The sequence below is a fragment of the Myxine glutinosa genome, chromosome 7 (genome assembly GCF_964187855.1).
Source record: "Myxine glutinosa chromosome 7, kmMyxGlut1.1, whole genome shotgun sequence".
Classification (NCBI taxonomy): Eukaryota; Metazoa; Chordata; class Myxini; order Myxiniformes; family Myxinidae; genus Myxine; species Myxine glutinosa.
In genome coordinates this window covers 104,963,349-104,981,798 of record NC_136267.1, presented here as the reverse complement: position 1 = coordinate 104,981,798, position 18,450 = coordinate 104,963,349, and the positions used below count along the sequence as shown (strand labels likewise).

At 44.3% G+C, this 18,450-nt stretch overlaps 1 protein-coding gene across 1 annotated transcript in view; it reads left to right on the top strand.

Moving 5' to 3' along the window:
* Positions 1 to 18,450, top strand: part of LOC137431601 (unconventional myosin-X) — a 330,046-nt gene that overhangs the window by 187,261 nt on the left and 124,335 nt on the right. Inside the window, exons 15-19 of the mRNA XM_068123112.2 lie at positions 6,429 to 6,521; positions 6,846 to 6,914; positions 7,635 to 7,717; positions 10,194 to 10,305; positions 11,387 to 11,467. Of these exons, the coding sequence (XP_067979213.2) occupies positions 6,429 to 6,521; positions 6,846 to 6,914; positions 7,635 to 7,717; positions 10,194 to 10,305; positions 11,387 to 11,467 (438 nt within the window). The remainder of the gene's footprint in view (positions 1 to 6,428; positions 6,522 to 6,845; positions 6,915 to 7,634; positions 7,718 to 10,193; positions 10,306 to 11,386; positions 11,468 to 18,450) is intronic.

Here is an 18,450-nt window from a genome sequence, read left to right as displayed (position 1 = left end):
AGTGAGCGTCAGCATGGGCGCGGAGTATTAGTCGGCCCAACCGTAGCGGGCCGGGCGGCGAATTTCTCTGCCAGCACGCGTTCGAAATTCCCCGGGTACGGCGTCTCGTAACCCTGTATCCCCGGTGTCAGAGGCGTCAACAGGGTCGGGTGATGAAGGGGGTAACGCCAAGTCGTCGGACCCGGGCAGTCTCGACGGGGGGAGGGTCGGTGGACTGTCGGCGATGGGAGCGTCGGGAGAGGTCATAGTCTCATAGACGGGTTCGACTGGTTCGTCCGATTCCCTACTAAGGTCGTCGACCCCGCAAGGGGCAAGATGACGAACGGAGACAGTAGTCTCACGACCATCAGACGTCATCACACGAGCATGCTCAGGATTAGCCTGGAGAATCTGCACTTTGTCCACAAGGGGGTCGTACTTGCTCGCGCGAACTGCCCGTTTAAGGTAGGCCGGCCCGGGCCCAGCGAGCCAACTGGGCAAAGACCGTATACACCCCGAGCTCCTGGGGTGGTGGAAAAGACGCTCGTGGGGAGTTTGGTTAGTTGCCGTACTCAGGAGTGCCCGGATTGAGTTCAACGCCGCAGGTAGCGACCAAGCCCATTTATCGAGGCCCCGGCCGTGGGTCCGGAGATGGAGCATGACGGCCCTCCAGATAATCCCGTTGAAGCGTTCGATCTGCCCATTAGCCTGGGGTCTATACGGCGTGGTGTAACTAGACGCAACGTTGTTTTGGAGCAGATAGCCGCGCACCTCCTGAGACAAGAAGACTGCACCCCAGTCGGTATGGACATAGGCCGGGTAACCGAACATTGAGAACAAGTTCTGTAAGCAACGCATCACCGTGGCAGCAGTCATGTCCGCGCACATATAAGCAAAGGGGAATCGTGAGTACTCATCAACGATAGTGAGCAGATAGCGAGAGCCGCTCGACACCGGCAAAGGGCCCTTGAAATCCATCGCCAAGCGTTCCCACGGGCGTGTAGCCTTCACCAGAGTCCCCATAGGGGGGTTATAGAAACGCGGTTTGATTTCCGCGCAGATAGCGCAGTCGCGACAGATACGGCGGATATCGTCAATCGAGTAAGGGAGATTCCCACTCCGCACGAAATGAGCGAAACGCGTTACGCCGGGATGGCCCGCAGTAGCATGCAGCACCCGTAGGCCCTCCAACGAGGTGATACCAGCACATGTAGTGGGGCGCGATAAGGCATCGGCGGCCTGGTTATCCTTCCCTGGGCGATATTTGATGGTGTAACAGAAGTCGGCGAGTTCGATACGCCAGCGAGTGATTTTCTCGTTCTTAATGCGCTGGGCGTGTAAGGTGTCGTACATGAACGCAACGCTTTGCTGGTCCGTGATGATTTGGAAGCTCCGCCCGAGTAGGTACGGGCGCCATCGCCGAATAGACTCGACGATCGCATACGCTTCCTTTTCAACGGACGAGTGCCGCCGCTCAGCGGAGGTAAGAGTCCGTGAAAAGAAAGCCACGGGACGTCCCCCTTGGGAGAGGGTCGCCGCGATGGCCTGATCCGAGGCGTCACTTTCGAGGACGAACGAGCCGCTCTCGTCAATGGTTGCTACGGCGGCTCGGGCGATGTCGGTCTTAAGTCCTTCAAAGGCCGTCAATGCGGCCGAACTCAGGGGAAAGGTGTCGCAGGCCACAAGGGGGCGAAGTTTCGCGGAGAAATTTTGCACCCATTTGGAGTAATGGGCGAACAGCCCAAGGGCGCGTTTCAGGGAAGCCCGATCGCAGGGAGGGGCCATGTCGAGCAAAGGTCGCAGACGTTCCTTATCCGGAGAGACAGAGCCATGGGTCACGGTGTACCCCAGAAGATCTATGGTGCGTAGGGAGTATCGGCACTTATCCTCGTTCATAGTTAAGTGATACCGTTGCGCGACCTCAAGGAAGCGCTTCAGATTAGCGTCATGGTGCCCTTGGTCATATCCACAAACCGTAAGGTTATCGAGGTAGACGAAAACATCGGTTAAGTGCTCCCGCGCAACGAGGTCATCCATGGCCCTCTGGAAACAAGCGACCCCGTTCGTCACCCCAAAGGGCAATCGTGTAAATTGGTACAACCGCTGCCCCGACTCGAAAGCGGTATAGATACGATCCGCCCTAGAGATAGGGATCTGGTGGTACGCACTACGGAGATCGAGAGTACTATAGACCGAATACTGGGACACCTGTTGCACTAGCGCGTCCATCCCCGGAAGGGGGTAGGCATCCAGCTGTGTAAAGCGGTTAATCGTTTGGGAATAGTCGATTACCATGCGTTTGCGATGGGCCTCACTGCGCACCACTAAGACCTGGGCACGCCACGGCGACCTACTAGGTTCTATGATGCCGTCTTTCAAGAGCTGAGTCGTTTCGTCCGCAATGAATTGCATGTCCGCGCGGGAGTAGCGTCTCGATTTTACCGCGACAGGGGTACAGTCGGAGGTTAGATTGGGGAACAGCGAAAGCGGACGGACGTCCATTTGCGCTAGGGCGCACACCGTTAGCGCGTCGTCCGCCCCCACAACAAGAGTGTCAGGCCCACCGAACTCCATTACCAGACGTCCATGCAGCTTAAGAAAATCGTGTCCTAGCAGAATATCAGCACATAATGCGGGTAAAACCATAAGGTGTACATCAGGGAAAACCCGTCCCTTTAGCACTAGTTTCAATCGGCATTCCCCTTTTGTGCTAAGCCGGAGTCCCTGGGATGCCATGAAGATCCGTCGTGTAGACCGCCCGATCCGCCATCCATGCCTGAGCACAAGTCGCTGGTCGATAAAACTATCCGTAGATCCGGTGTCCACCAAGGCCTGAACACAATGGCCCTCAACCATAAGGGGAATAAGGGCTTGAGCCAGGCCAGACGAGGCAGCTGGGAGCGGGACTGAGCCCCCCGAATGGGTCGGACCAGCCTCGCGGGTGGATCCTACACCAGCAGCAGTTTTGCGATCGTGGCCGGAGTCTGCGTTGACCATGGGGAATCCATTATCGTCATCAGAGGGCTTTCCCCAGCATTCCGGTGTTTCGCGATTCAAAATCCGATGAGAAAAGGCCTCAGTAGTATTTGACATCGCCTTTTGACACTCCTGGCAGATAAAGGCTTCCGTTGTAGCCGAAATCGCCTTTTTCGTTTGGTCGCTTTGACAAAAGGCTTCCGTAGTATTCGAAATCGCCTTTTTCGTTTGGTCGCTTTGACAAAAGGCTTCCGTAGTAGTATTCGAAATCGCCTTTTTCGTTTGGTCGCTTTGACAAAAGGCTTCCGTAGTATTCGAAAGCTGTTTCTTCCCTTGCGTGGCTCGAGGTTTGGCCAAGGACGCGGCCTTTGTCCCCGATGGAGAATGAGACGGTGGTGGCTTTCCGGTGGCGCCAGTCAAGGTTGTCTGAGCGCCCAGCGGGCCGCAGCGAGGGGCCCTCCCCTTCGAAGACGGGTAAGGCGCTGGGCTCGTGGGTTCTGCTACAAGCCCGTTCAAGGTTGCCGCGCCTGCGCGACCGCGGCTGCGCGAGTCGAAGGGCCGCGAGCCGCGTGCCGATTTCTTGCACACTTTCGCGTAATGTCCCTTTAGCGAGCACAAATGGCAAATAGCGTCACGTGCCGGACACACGACTCGGGCATGACGAGGCCCTCCACAAAAAAAACATGCGGCCCCGCGCAAGGCCTTGGGTCTGCTGGTCGTAACGGCAGCTGTCAGGGTAGGGTCATCCTCCGGAGCATCCCGGAGTTCAGCAGGCGGATCCACGTCCTCGTCAGTGGTCCTCTCCGGCCGGGCGTGTAGTGAGGTGCCCGCCAAAAGGCGCGTGCGATCATAGGCGTTCGATTGCATCCGCGCTTCAGTATACACCGTCGCTTGCTCAACCGCCGTAGCGAAGGTCAGGTCGGTCTTCTCCAAGAGTTTGAGACGTAGTTCCTGAGAGGAGACCCCTGCTATGAAGGCATCTAAAAGTCGATCATCTTTAGCCTGCTCGGGAGTCCGTGGCTGGGCGCTGTCCAGCATGAGCTGCCGGAGCTCCTGGGCGTAATGATCCATAGGCTCGTTGGGTTGCTGCCGTCGCGTCTGCAGCAAATAACGCGCATACACAGGGCTTTTTTCTTTTATATAAAGCCGCTTGAGCTCCGCGACGGTAAGATCATACGTCGTGCATTGAGCGACCGCGTGGTAGACCCGGTAGTCGATTTTTGAGTGTAATATTGCCAGCTTCGCGGCAGGCGTCGGAGCGGTATCAGGCTCATTAAAGAGATGCTCCAGTTGCTTGAGCCAGTGCTTGAGTTGCAAGCCTCCGTCCGTGGCTTGTGGGTCGGCGCTGAAAATGGACACCGTCAACGTCTTGTTGCCAGCCATGTCAGCAGATCATAAATGCAATTAAGTGTTGTGGAAAACCATTCAGGTCCGCACAACTTTTAGTCCAACGGTTTGGTTTAATTGCATTTAGATCATCACATCATTCCTGTAAGTAGAAATACACAATAAGCATACGATGCGACATCTCATAAAGCCATTCATATCAGTCAATGCAAGCAAGCTAGATATTCTATAAAGGCGTACCATTAACGAGGCTACCGATGTAACATGTCACAAGGGAGAAGTCTCGGAGCACTGACACAGCAACGGGTCTTATAGTCACGCCCCTAGTGGGGACAACAATGACAGCGAGCAGCGAGCATCCCCACCCGGGTTCAGTACGGATACGATTTCACTACAGTCGCCACATATGAGGAAGAGAGAGTTTGGATGAGTTGATCGAAGTTGGTCCATGTTGTCCGACAGAGAAATGTAAATGGAGTCATCACTGTTTGGAGGACGGTACAGAACACATATCAACAAAAGGTGGGAGCGGAGAGGAAGCCGTAGCCAGAGGTACTCCTGTGGGTGGGGTGGAGAGAGGGCAGTGCAGGGAGAGTGAGGAAGAGAGTTTTTGATAAAGATAGCCACCCCACCACCAGGACGAGGATCAGGTCTATCGTACCGGAGGAGGGAGTAACCAGGAAGAGATATTAAGGAATCAGAGACATCTTGAAGGAGGAAAGTTTCTGTTAAGCAGATCAAGTCTGGATTTTCAGAAGCAACCTGAATGGAGAGATCAATCAGGTTTGAGCGAAGGCCCCGGATGTTTGAGGTCCATACCGTTAGTGAGGAGAGAGGGGGAGCATCGGGTGCAGGACAGGGGAGCGGTAGGGTCAGATGAAGGGTGAGAGGGGGATGTAGGAGGAGCAGTTGATAGTGTGTCAGAGATTACAGAAGAGTTACAAGAAAGGGAAGGATGAGGAGGACGAAAGGTTTGATGGTGATGGAATGAGGCACAGTGAGAGTTTGTTTGAGGGGGGGGCAGAGGAAAGTAGAAGGTTGGGGGAGGTGGAGGTATGACATAGGAGGGAGAGGAAGTGGGGAGGAGGCAGCTTTGAGAAGGAGGTGGGAGGAGGGAGAATTTGGGAGGGATGGTTGGGGGGGAGATTTGAAGGGGATGGGCAAGGGGGGAGTTTCGAAAGTGGATGATTAATGAAAGATGAAGATATATAACAAATTGGGTTTGTTGTGATTTTCAAGTTAGCGATTCGTTTAAGAACGATGGAGGAGGGATGGAATGAATGAGAATTTAGAGCATGGAGTGATTTGGAATCATAAGAGATTGAATATTTTTTTGAAATGGAATGAGTTGAAGAGGAAATTGAAAGGAGCCTTTTAAATAAGAAGAAAAACAGCGTGTTGTAATAAACCACTGAATAAAACACTGAAGGGGATAGTTGAAACATATTTAAACAGAACTGTGAAGAACAATCTTATATTCACAAAAATACCAATGGGGAGAGGAAGCCTAGAGCGACGACCACGAGTCACTTGAACAGGGCAAAAGGTGGAAGTCAAGGGGAAAATGGGGGCGGGGCGAGGCAGCCCACGTGGGCAGAGGCAAAAGCACATGAGGGGAAAGGGAAATAAAAGTTTTTTTTGTTTGTTTTTTTGTTTGTTTTGGGGGGGGGGTGTGGGGGTTACAACGTTAGACAAATAGTAGATGTTTGGTGAAGCTTGGTGGAGAAGGGGAAATCAAAAAAGCTAGCAAAACAGCGAAGGAAGGAACAACCTTCGATGGGGGAAGCCTGAGGCTGCAAGGCCTTGCTCGCGACGTGGCAAACAAACGATTAATTTATGAAAGATAAACACCGAGAAACTTCCAAGGGGGACACTATAAGTTCACACACCGAACGATAAATCCAGTTTCGACAAAATACAATTGTGAACAGACTTAACTTTGAAAAACGTGGAGACCGTGTGGACCGTCGAAAACCCCTGCCACCGTCTCCAAGATCTCGCGAGATCTCGCGAAAAGTAAAAATTTTTGCCATTTGCGGAGTTTTACAGGAACCTAACCCCCACAGATGGTGAAGTTTTGCTGTACTTATGTAGAGATGTACCTCTACATTATTGCTGTTTTACAGAAATTGGGAATGCTGGCTCTAATAAATGAGGAGAGCCGTTTTCCCAAAGGAACAGACTTGACCCTCCTCGAGAAGCTGCATATGCAGCATGCAGTGAGTTTTCATCCTTTCATTGTTATTAGTGCAACATTATAGGCCTAACCCTTACTGCTACATTGATTCTTCTTCCTCCCCCCTCCCTCCCCACACCCTTGTTTGTGTGCAATGAAGATACTAAATCATTTTGAGGATATGTTTCAGATTGTTAATTTTTTTTTTTTTTTTCAAATATTGAATTTTCCCATCCTCATTTTTCAAAAGTACTCGTATGACGCACCATTGCCCTGCTTGCATCTTCTCACCTTATGCCTGTTCAGGCATGATTTGTTATTCAGTGTACACTTCTGATGTCCAGTTAAATGACCTCTCTCTTTGCAGACAAACCAGTTTTACGTCAAGCCCAAAGTGACTGATCATCATTTTGGCATTAAACACTATGCAGGAAAGGTAATGTCCATCCATATGCATGTTCTTTTTTGGGAAGGTCGTGTAGAATTGGTTGCCAGAGACAACCAGCTGCTTAGACTATTTGAAGAAAACTTTTGCTTTTGCTCATGATTCTCATTTTCACAATTGGTGTTAATTTTGTCCCAAATCATGTTGTCTTTTGATATCTGTAATGATGAAATCTAAAGTTAATTATATGCATGACACGGCACCTTGGTGTATGCGAAAGACTTTCTCATTTTGTTGATTTATTTATTCTTGATCTCCTGAAATGATTAGAAATCTTTTTAAGTCTTGCTGTATTATTTCAACATTAAGCCTGGTGTGGGCTTAACAGTTAAAATGGCTGCCTTAAGATCTTAAGGCCAAAGCATCTGGCCAACTTCCAAATTCCTGCACACTCAGTCAAGTAACCTGCGTCAGAGTGACAACCCATCCAAGATTGTAACCTTTGGTGAGAAAATGCTTTGACAGAACTGACACTCTGTATAAAGCATGGTATATGATAATGATGTGCACATCACAACACACCGAATTTGCCAGTCTTTGGTCCAGCACAATTATGCTTTGAATCTGATGGATGTTTTATTTGAACTTTCACTCGGTTGAAAAGTTATAATTATGCTGAAGACTTATTTGTCAGCACTACAGAGCCTGTGCTTGTCATATGTGGAAAAGTACCTAATGTTTTAATTTGAAGTGGTGCATCTGCATATATAGGTTCAATACAGTGTTGAGGGATTCCTTGAGAAGAACCGTGACACATTTCGGGATGACCTGCTTGGTCTTCTCAAAGAAAGTGGGTAAGGCTACACTGATAAATCTGTGACTGAAACATTGCCTTTTCTTGTGAGAGCAAATATAGCAATCTTTTGTTTTCTGCCTTTTCCTTGCAAAATAAATATGGCCAACATCCAATTTTCGTGTACGAGTAAGAATACAACTAGCTATGTTGATTCATGGCAACCCTTGAAGGACTTTTTAAATAGATGACTTTAGAGTATTAAAATGATTATTAATCTGTGAATACAAATATGACCACAACACTTAATTCAACTACCACTTTTTAAGTGCCTGCAGGAGATCCTAGGGTACACACACTCGTCTCTTCGCTACCAAGCCTGCCTTAAAATATTGGCCCACCTACAAACTGCCATTCTGGTGTTTCACAGGAGGGATGATGCATCAGTGTGTGTGCCATCCCTTGGATGGACATTAAACTGGGCCTCCCACCTACCAGCATTAATTGGTGGACATAAATCTCTGTGTCCTTTGCGAAGAGTAAGCAAGTTACCGCCGCCACACTGAACAAATTTTTAAATTCTTGCGCTCTCAGCTGAGCATCCTGCATCAGAGTGGCATCTCATCCAGGATTGTAATTAATGCTCCGTAAAGAGCATCGTACATGATGATTAATTTAATAACTATTTTTATTTTTAGGCTTATTTGGAAATTAATGATACAAAAATTGATTATAATCAATTATAATATTTATTAGCTCACCTGGAACGAAGTTCAGGGGGCTTATGTGATGGCGTGTCATCAGTCCGTCCATCTGTCAGTCTGTCAGTAAACACTTGCAAATTCTTCTCCGAAACCGCTAAAGGGATTGTGACCAAACTTGGCACAAATGATATTTGTTGTGTTGTGACGAAAGTTTGTTCACGGCATTAAAACAAATCTGCCCATTTAGGGGTCCACGGGAGGGTTGCCCCCCAAAATAGGTATTTGTTTGTTTGTTTCAAGTCTTATGATTGTGTTAGTATGACTCTACATGCTGCCCTGTCTTATAGCAACCATTGAAATTGGTTTAAAATACCTTTAGTCATTGTAGTATACTGTTTATCTACCAGGTGAGCGCCAGGGGTATTGCCCCTATGTTTCATGTTTATGTACATGAAGGAAAACTGAAATTGTACAAGTATTAGTTTTTACTTTTACTCATTTTCCCAGTCTCTGTGTTATTAGGCCCCATAAAAAAAATTATTATCTTGTCACCCTATCCAGGCTGGAGAGAGGAAGGGCGGGGTTTTTTTTTTTTTTGCCAAAGCTAAATATCACCCGGTATTTGCTGGCGCGTTGACGGTCAAGGTGAAGTTACCACATTGTGGTAACTGCGCATGCGCATAAAGTAAAAACTATCGATCCGATAACTTCCGGAGCGCGAAAGGAATCGTTCGTTATTCGGAAGGAATCGTCCACTTTTCGAGCAAAGAAAGACTGAAAAGACGATCGAAAAAATAAAAATAAAAATCGGAATTCTACCAAAAGTGATGCGTGAGGGTGATAAGATAATAAATTTTTTTACGGGGCCTTATCTTCTTTTCATTCATAACTTTGGAAATGCCATTTTGATTTTGTTAACTTCCAATGCAGATATCACCCAATCTGGTATCGAAAAAAAAATGAAGGATTTCAATTTAGAAAATTATTCACATAAGCAATGGGAAGAACAATTTGTTTGGAAAGATATTCTATTTGATAAATATTGTCAAAACAACTCCGAGGATCTTCATGAAACTTTCAGAAATGATTGATTAAGGGTTTATGTTAAACAGGATATACCAGCATGGACAAACACGGTGGATTACATGTGTTCTCGTACATTATTTTTGACAAAATCTCTTATCCTGCACGTATGGAGCTCATTGCGCAATTTTTGATTTTGCAAGGCCTCTATCTTTCTTGTACGAATATAGTGTGTGATGGAATATATGCATCTGGAGGCGAACAGTTTGCTTTGGAGTGAAATTTGTTTTTTCAGTTTTTCATTATTAAATTACAAGCAAATCTCATATTGATATTGTTTGTAATTATTTTAATACAATTCTAATTATCTACACTGTACAATATATAATATGTGGTCTCTTTTAAAAGGTGGCATAACTCCAATGATATTGTGAATTTCCTCTGGCATAAAGATATGCTGTCCTGAAAGAAGATATTTTGAATTTCCATGACGTTTTATGTTTTTATAATAAATTTATGGCATCCTATTAGGAGAGCAGAGTTGTCAAACTTCTGAGATTAAAGGACAAATTTTATTGTTTTGCAACAACATGTAGAAGAATATATATATATATATATATATATATATATATATATATATATATATATATATATATATATATACATATATATATATATATATATATATATATATATATATATATATATATATATATATATATATATATATATATATGTATATATATGATATACTTCAACACTGGAAATTTACGTATAATATTTGAATGCATGCATCCCATGCTGTCACAGGATCGACTTTATCTATGACTTGTTTGAGCATGTGAGCAGCAGGAGTGGAGACGAGCGCATGAAATCGGGAGGAAAGCAGCAGCGAAAGGCCACCGTCAGCACACAATTCAAGGTGAAAGAAGAGGTTGCTCAGTGTGCATTTGTTTAACAAATCTGTGTTCCTAAAATTATGGAGAAGGTGAATGCATGCTGCTGAATGGAGAAGCGGAGACATGCTGAATGGAGAAGGTGGATCAGACTCGGCAACGGTTGCTCGAGTGAGATGTGCATGGAAGAAGTTTCGGGAACTGAGTGGCGTGCTGATGAGGAGGAGAGTGTCGCTGAAGCTGAAGGGAAAGGTGTATGCTGCATGTGTGAGAAGTGTTATGATTTATGGGAGCGAGACATGGGTAATGAACGTAGAGCAGCAACGAAGGCTGGAAAGGGTGGAAATGCGAATGGTTCGATGGATGTGCGGAGTATCGTTGAGAGAGAGGAAGACAAATGATGAATTGCGAAAGATGATGGGAATATTGCCTGTGATTGATGCTGTGAAGAGGAACAGGCTGAGATGGTTTGGTCATGTGTTGAGGAAGGCTGAAAGTGACTGGTTGAGAAGAGTGATGGAAATTGATGTAGAAGGAAGTAGAGGACGGGGAAGACCGAGAAAGACTTGGCTAAAGATGGTGGAAGAAGAAATGCGGGCAAGGGGATTAACAAGGAGAGATGCAGAAAATAGGGCAAAATGGAGAAGATTGTCATGGGGACCGCAAGGCTAACCCCCGCTCTAGCAGGGAAAATGGCCTTAAAATGCATGTTGTTGTGTTGTTGTTGTTCCTAAAATTGTTTTGTATCATGCATAATTTAGGGTTATATAGTGCATATTGTACAGCAGTGAAATAGTGATATCAGACATGCCAAAAGTAGATGCAATAGGAAAAGATAAACAATCCAAATCACTTTATCGCAGGTTTTATTGCATTTCAGTGTCATCGAGTTACCTTGTGATCTGCTTTTGTTATCAAAATGTGAATGGTAAATTTCATTTTCACACGTCATTCCAAAATATTCACTCATTTTAGGGTTTAGGCTTATATTGTGTGCATTGTAGGAAGTGAAACACATGGGATTACTTTTCTGTACTGCAACCATTTTATGGAAATGATTCCACTTGCTATTCTGATTTTTGTATAACAACGTGTCCTTCTTTGTAGGACTCGCTGCATTCCCTTATGGCCACTTTGAGTCTCTCCAATCCCTTCTTTGTTCGCTGTATCAAACCAAATTCAGAAAAGGTAAGGAGTTGTATCTTTCTTCCCCAAACCAAACTTCCTGTACTTCTTTACATAAATATAATGGAGAAGCTGCTTGATAAATGCATTTACTGAACTGTATCTACTTACAAGACTTCCATCTTATACATATGATAGTCATATCATGGGTCCTCTACATTTTACATACATTCACATGAAAAAGTAAGTACACCCCATGTAAAGTTTTGACTTTTTCAACATATTTCAACATTCAGCTATTTGATCTTCATTTCAACAATATTGATAGATAAAGGTGATATAATATCACAAATATCATGAAACATTTACATTTTGTAGTCCATTGTATAATTTAAATAAACATAAATGCAAATTTCGCATGTGGAAAAAGTAAGTCCACCTTTGGCTCTAATAGGTGGTATTTCCCCCTTTGGCAGAAACAACCTCAAGTAGGCGTTTCTTATAACCATCTACCAGTCTCTGACATCAACTGGGAGAAATTTTTGCCCACTCCTCTATGCAGAATTCTTTCAGCTGCGTGATGTTTGAGGGGTTTCTTGCATACACAGCTCGTTTCAAATCCCCCTACAACATCTCGATGGGATTTAGATCCGGACTTTGACTTGGCCATTCCAGAACCCTCCATTTCTTTCTTTTCAGCCATTCCTTGGTGGATTTACTGGTATGTTTAGGGTCATTGTCATGTTGCAAGGTCCACCTTCGGTTGAGCTTCAACTTTCCGACAGATGGCCTCACATTATCCTCAAGCACCCTCTGGTACAATGAAGAATTCATAGTGGATTCTATGATTGTGAGCTGCCCAGGCCCTGATGCAGCAAAGCTGCCCCAAACCATAATATTTCCACCACCATGCTTTACAGTTGGTATCAGGTTCTTGTGGTCAAATGCTGTCTTTGGTTTTTGCCAAACATGTCTTCTGGTACTGTGGCCAAATAGCTCTACCTTTGACTCATCGGTCCAGAGCCCATTGTTCCAGAAGTCCTGGTCTTTGCCTAGGTGTTCATTGGCAAACTTTAGTCTTGCCCTGATGTTCTTTCTGGACAGCAAAGGTTTCCTCCTGGCACACCTCCCATGTAGATCAAATTTGTGCAGCCTCTTTCTAATGGTAGACTCGTGCACTTTGACATCAACAGTGGCAAGAGCTACCTGTAGGTCCCGTGATGACATTCTGGGGTTCTTAGAGACTTCTTTCAGCATCTTGCGGTCTGCTCTCGGGCTGAACTTGCTGTGGCGGCCTGGCCTGAACAAGTTGGTAGTTGTTTGGAATCTTCTCCACTTGCAGATGATCTTCCAGACAGTCGAATGATTGATTTCAAATTGTTTGGAGATCTTTTTAAATCCCCTCCCAGACTCGTAGGCATCAATAACCTTCTTTCTGAAAAGAGCTCTTTTAATCTCGGCATGGTGACGCCGCACACTTCAACAACAAAGAGCAAACCTAACTAAATGTCTGAGGTTTAAATAAGACAGGTTCCTCCAAGATCCTCTCTAACGATGTTCTAATCATTTGCACCTGAGCTGGTGCACCTGATTCTAATTTTAGGTATTTGAAGTAGTGATAAATGTAGGGGTGTACTTACTTTTTCCACATGCGAAATTTGCATTTATGTTTATTTTAATTATACAATGGACTACAAAATGTAAATGTTTCATGATATTTGTGATATTATATCACCTTTATCTATCAATATTGTTGAAATGAAGATCAAATAGCTGTATGTTGAAATATGTTGAAAAAGTCAAAACTTTACATGGGGTGTACTTACTTTTTCACGTGACTGTATGCGAGATGGAAAAGCATTGTAAATTTATCCTAAACATAATGGAAAGTATCTTCTTACTGTTCGCTTCATTGGAGCGAAATGGATAATATGGATCATGTCAGTGACGTGGGAATTGGAGTTGTGGGAACGTTTTTCGGCAGCAGCGGCCACGGCTGGCTTTCATCATCAGGCACTCCACATTTTGCAGCCACCAAAATGGCAAACTGAACCAGTACCCTTTTGAGGTGGTGCTCAAGATGAGGTCCGCACTGTACTATGTCCAGACCACAATACCGATGGAGCTAAAACCATTCAATAAGGATATGGTGTCTCCTAAAAAAAACACTCATGAACTGGTTGGACCGATTCATGGCAATTCAGATAGCCTGAAAAAGGTAGTATAATTTTTAATGGAGTAAATGCCATCAACAGGTGGATAAGCTCGTATTAACCAATGGCAACCACAAAACTACTCCTGTGGGAGTACTCGTGCAACTGTTAATGACTGCTCATGCTCTCCTGGAGTCCGATTCTGCCCCAACTACTTTTGTATCATTTTCATGGTATAAGTGGCCATTGATTTCTGACTTCCAGTGTTTAATTGTAAAAAAAATTTTTTACATTCAAGCATGAAGTGTGAGCTGCAAAAAGGCATTTTGAAAGAAAGATTGTAGAGAACAGGAAGACCACAAAAAGCTGCTTCTCATGTCTGTTCAAAGCAAAAACTTGAAAATAGGCCCATTAAAGAACAACAGCAGTGAAACTATTCCTTGTGGTCAACAATCAGCTGAGGCCTGAAACACCGTTTTCACAAGAGTATATACCAAGGGAAGAGACAGTCCCGCAACTAAAGGGTCATCTTCAATGGGCCAAAAGATTAAGTTTTAAATGACATTGCAATTATGTAAAACAATTATGTAAAACTTTGTAATTATGTAATTATGTAAAACAATTATGTGTAGATCGGTGACAAAAAAAACTCATTTAATCCATTTTTAATTCAGTCTGTAACACACCAAAATGTGAAAGTCAAGGGGTGTGAATACTTTCTGAGGGCACTGCACATACCAGAAATTGGTGAAATATGGTGTTGTACCAGAGGACTGGCGATTATCTCATGACAACGCCGTCTTTGAAAAAGGAAGCAAGATCAAAAAACAGAATTACAGGCTGATCAGATTGATTTCAGTCACCATTCGAGATCAAATGAAAGATTACCTTGACAAACAAAAGCTCATCTGTAAGACACAGCATGGCTTTACAAAAGGGAAATCGTGCACCAGAAATCTCTTGAAACATGTAGAAAATCTTACTCAACAAATCGGTGAAGGTATCCCAGTTGATGTGGTGCACATGGACATGGCCAAAACTTTTGACACAGTTCCACAAGGCTCACAAATCTCATTGCCGAAATTGCACAGACTGAGTAGATGGCAAATATCTACAGTGGATCAAGTCATGGATATCAGGTCAGAGAGAGATTAATCATTCACTGTGCCAAATCAAAGTGGGCAGATGTTCTGAACTCTGTAGTACAAAGATTGGTGCTCGAGCCATTGTGCTTCTTGATCTATATTCGTTCATTTATTTCCTGTGCATCCTGTGACTACTGGTTGCATCATCACTGAGAATGCAGCTGTGCCATTTATGCAGTGCCCCGTGTAGGTTCGAGCAGGAATTTGGAATTTGGCTCGGGTGCCAGCGATAGCTTACCTATTCTTCGCGGAAGACACCGTGGGATCTTTAATGTCCAATTCGCAGGTCAAGGAGACTGAAGAGGCAAATATCCTGGGATTATTAATTAACATATTTTAAAACTTCCTCTCAATGTTCTTCAGCAACCAAGACAACCATTAGAGTCCTTGGTATGATAATCGAGTAACTTTTCAGGCAGACCAAAGCGTTTTTGTGCATCTGTATTGGTCCCTTATTCATCTACCCCTTGACTATTGTAAGGAAGTTTGGATTGCCCATCTAGAGAAGGATAAAAGAGTACTGAAAAAGTACAAGCTCATCCCAATTATCAGAGAACTACCACATGAAGCCAGACTGAAAAGATTGAACCTGACAACATTGGAAACAAAAGACAATGCGAAGATCTACTCCAAACTTCCCACATCTTCCACCAGATAGACTGTGTACGAAGCATTATTCTTTAAAAGAGCAGAATATGCGGGTACAAGGGGTCATTCACTCAAGAAGCAACATGCTCGTCTGGATATTAGGAAATACTTCTACAGTCGCAGAGTGGTGGATGAGTTTTGAATAAACTGCCAGACAGTGCAGCAACTGCCAAATCAGTACAAAAACGTATGGCTTTATAACAGGATGCGAATATCTTTCTTCACCCAAACACATACGCTGTCTTCTTCATGCCAAAAGGATCCTGAAGCTCGGCATGTGGTACTTCAAGGTGATTCAAGATGATATAAACAATATAAGGAAGTGACAGGAAGTGACAGGAAGGGAAAGGAGGTGAGTCAATCGAGAAAAAGAGAAGTTGAATCTGGAAAAGCATGGGACAAGAGATGCATAAGGATGGAAGTTTGTTGGAATCGATACATTTGCAATTTTGTTTTGCAACATATATTGTAATATATGCTTTGAAAAATTGTGATGTTTTCTAAAAACTGGATGCAATTATTTCATTTGAAGGCTGAAGACTGCTAAGAGTATCTGTTACACACTGTTAATGTGATGATGTGTTGCCTTGCAGTTATGAAATGATCATGTAACTGAAGCACATTATTTGTTTGCAGTCCCTGTTATAATGATGTCCCTGTATTATAGATTTACTGCCACTGTTGTGATGAATATGTACCTTGAACAACATATGGCCAAAATGAACATCAGAAGTCCATAACTACAATGTGCATTTTGTGTAAAATGAGGGCTGTTCTGTGTTTTGGGGCGTCCTGTGTGAGGCATCATTGGTGTACTCTGATGTCATCTGTTGTAGTTGAAGCCATAGCTCAAATTAGTCTGCAGTTTTAGGAAAATCAGATGGTATCTGTTCAATGCCAGTCTTTAAAAAGAGAAACACATTTTGATTTCCCATCGTACATGATGAGTGAGCATAATGAGTTCAATGTTTGCGTTTAATAGGGTATAATAACGCAGTAATGTGTTCAATAGGGTATAATAACGCAGTAATGTGTTCAATGGGGCATAATAACACAGTAATGTGTTCAATAGGGTATAATAACGCAGTAATGTGTTCAATAGGGTATAATAATGCAGTAATGTGTTCAATGGGGTATAATAACGCAGTAATGTGTTCAATAGGGTATAATAACGCAGTAATGTGTTCAATAGGGTATAATAACGCAGTAATGTGTTCAATAGGGTATAATAACGCAGTAATGTGTTCAATAGGGTATAATAATGCAGTAATGTGTTCGGAGATCTCGCGAGATCTTGCGGGGGAAGTCACGGTTTTTCGAAGCTGTCCACGATCTTCACGCACGCTCGAAGTTAAGTAATGGTTCACAATGTATTTTTTTCGAAACTGTATTTATCTTACGTGTGTGTACCTATAGTGTGTCCCTCTGAAGATTCTCGGTGTTAATCTATCATACCTGTATAAAATAGTCGAGTATTTTGTGCTGCGTTATTTGTGGCCTAATTCTTTAAGCTTCCTACCTTGAGGCTTTGTTTTCTCTCAGCAGTCGATTGTGGTCCTTCGACTCTCGTTCTCTCAGTTTTTCCACAGTCTTTTCACCCCATACTTCCTTGTTTAAATTCTTAACTCAAAAAAAACAAACAACAAAAAAAAACATTTCCTTCTTTGTTCTTTTCGTTTGTTCGTTCTTTGACCACGTGTTTCTCCCCCATTTCACCCCCATTTTCACCCCATTCCCTAGATCGTTTTCACTGTTCAATTTAAAAGTGCTTAAACTTTCCTTCCACCTTTTGCCCTCTTCACGTGACTCATGGTTGTCCCTCTAGGCCCTCTCCCCATTGCTATTTTTGTGAATATAAGATTGTTCTTCACGGTTCTGTTTAAATATGTTTAAACTTTCCCCTGCAGTGTTTTATTCAGTGGTATATTACAACACGCTGTTTTTCTTCCTATTTAAAAGGCTCTTTTCAATTTTCTCTTCAACTCATTCCACTTCAAAAAAAAATTCAATCTCTTATAATTCTCCCTCACTACATGTTCTAAATTCACATTTATTCCACCCCTCCTCCATCGTTCTTAAACGTATCGCTAACTTGAAAATCACAATAAACCCAATTTGTAATAAATGTTCATCTTTCATTAATCATCCACTTTCTAAACTCCCCCCTTGCCCCTCCCCTCTAAACTCCCCCCTTGCTCCTCCCCTTCCAAACTCGTCCCTCGCCCCTCTCCTTCAAATCTCCTCCCCCCTACCATCCCTCTCCAATTCTCCCGCTCCCCCCTCCTCCTCAAAGCTGCCTCCTCCCCACTTCGTCTCCCTTCTATCTCATACCTCCCCCAACCAGAGACATTCCTCTGCCCCCCCTCAAACAACCTCCTCACTGTGCTTCATCACATCACCATGAAACCTTTCGTCCTCCTCATCCTTCCCTTTCTTGTAACTCTTCTGTAATCTCTGACACACTATCAACTGCTCTCCCTACCTCCCCCTCTCATCCTTCATCTGACCCTACCCCTCCCCTCCCCTGTCCTGCACCCGATGCTCCCCCTCTCTCCTCATTAACGGTATGGACCTCAAACATCCGGGGCTTTGCTCAAACCTGATTGATCTCTCCATACAGGTTGTTTCTGACAAACCAGACGTGATCTGCTTAACAGAAACTTTCCTCCTTCAATATGTCTCTGATTCCTTAATATCTCTTCCTGGTTACTCCCTCCTCCGGTATGATAGACCTGAGCCTCGTCCTGGTGGTGGGGTTGCTATCTTTATCAAAAACTCTCTTCCTCACTCTCCTTGCACTGCCCTCTCTCCACCCCACCCCCAGGAGTACCTCTGGCTACGGCTTCCTCTCCGCTCCCAACTTTTGTTCATATGTGTTCTGCACTATCCTACAAACAGTGATGACTCCATTTACATCTCCCTGTCTGACAACATGGACCAACTTCTATCCACTCATCCCAACTCTCTCTTCCTCGTATGTGGCGACTTCAACTGTCATCGTGCCAGCTGGCCTGGTGTGGGTTCCTCTCTCACCAGCCATGGCACCTCAGCAAAGGACTTCTGTGACTCATTGGGACTGACACAATCTGTCAATTTCCCC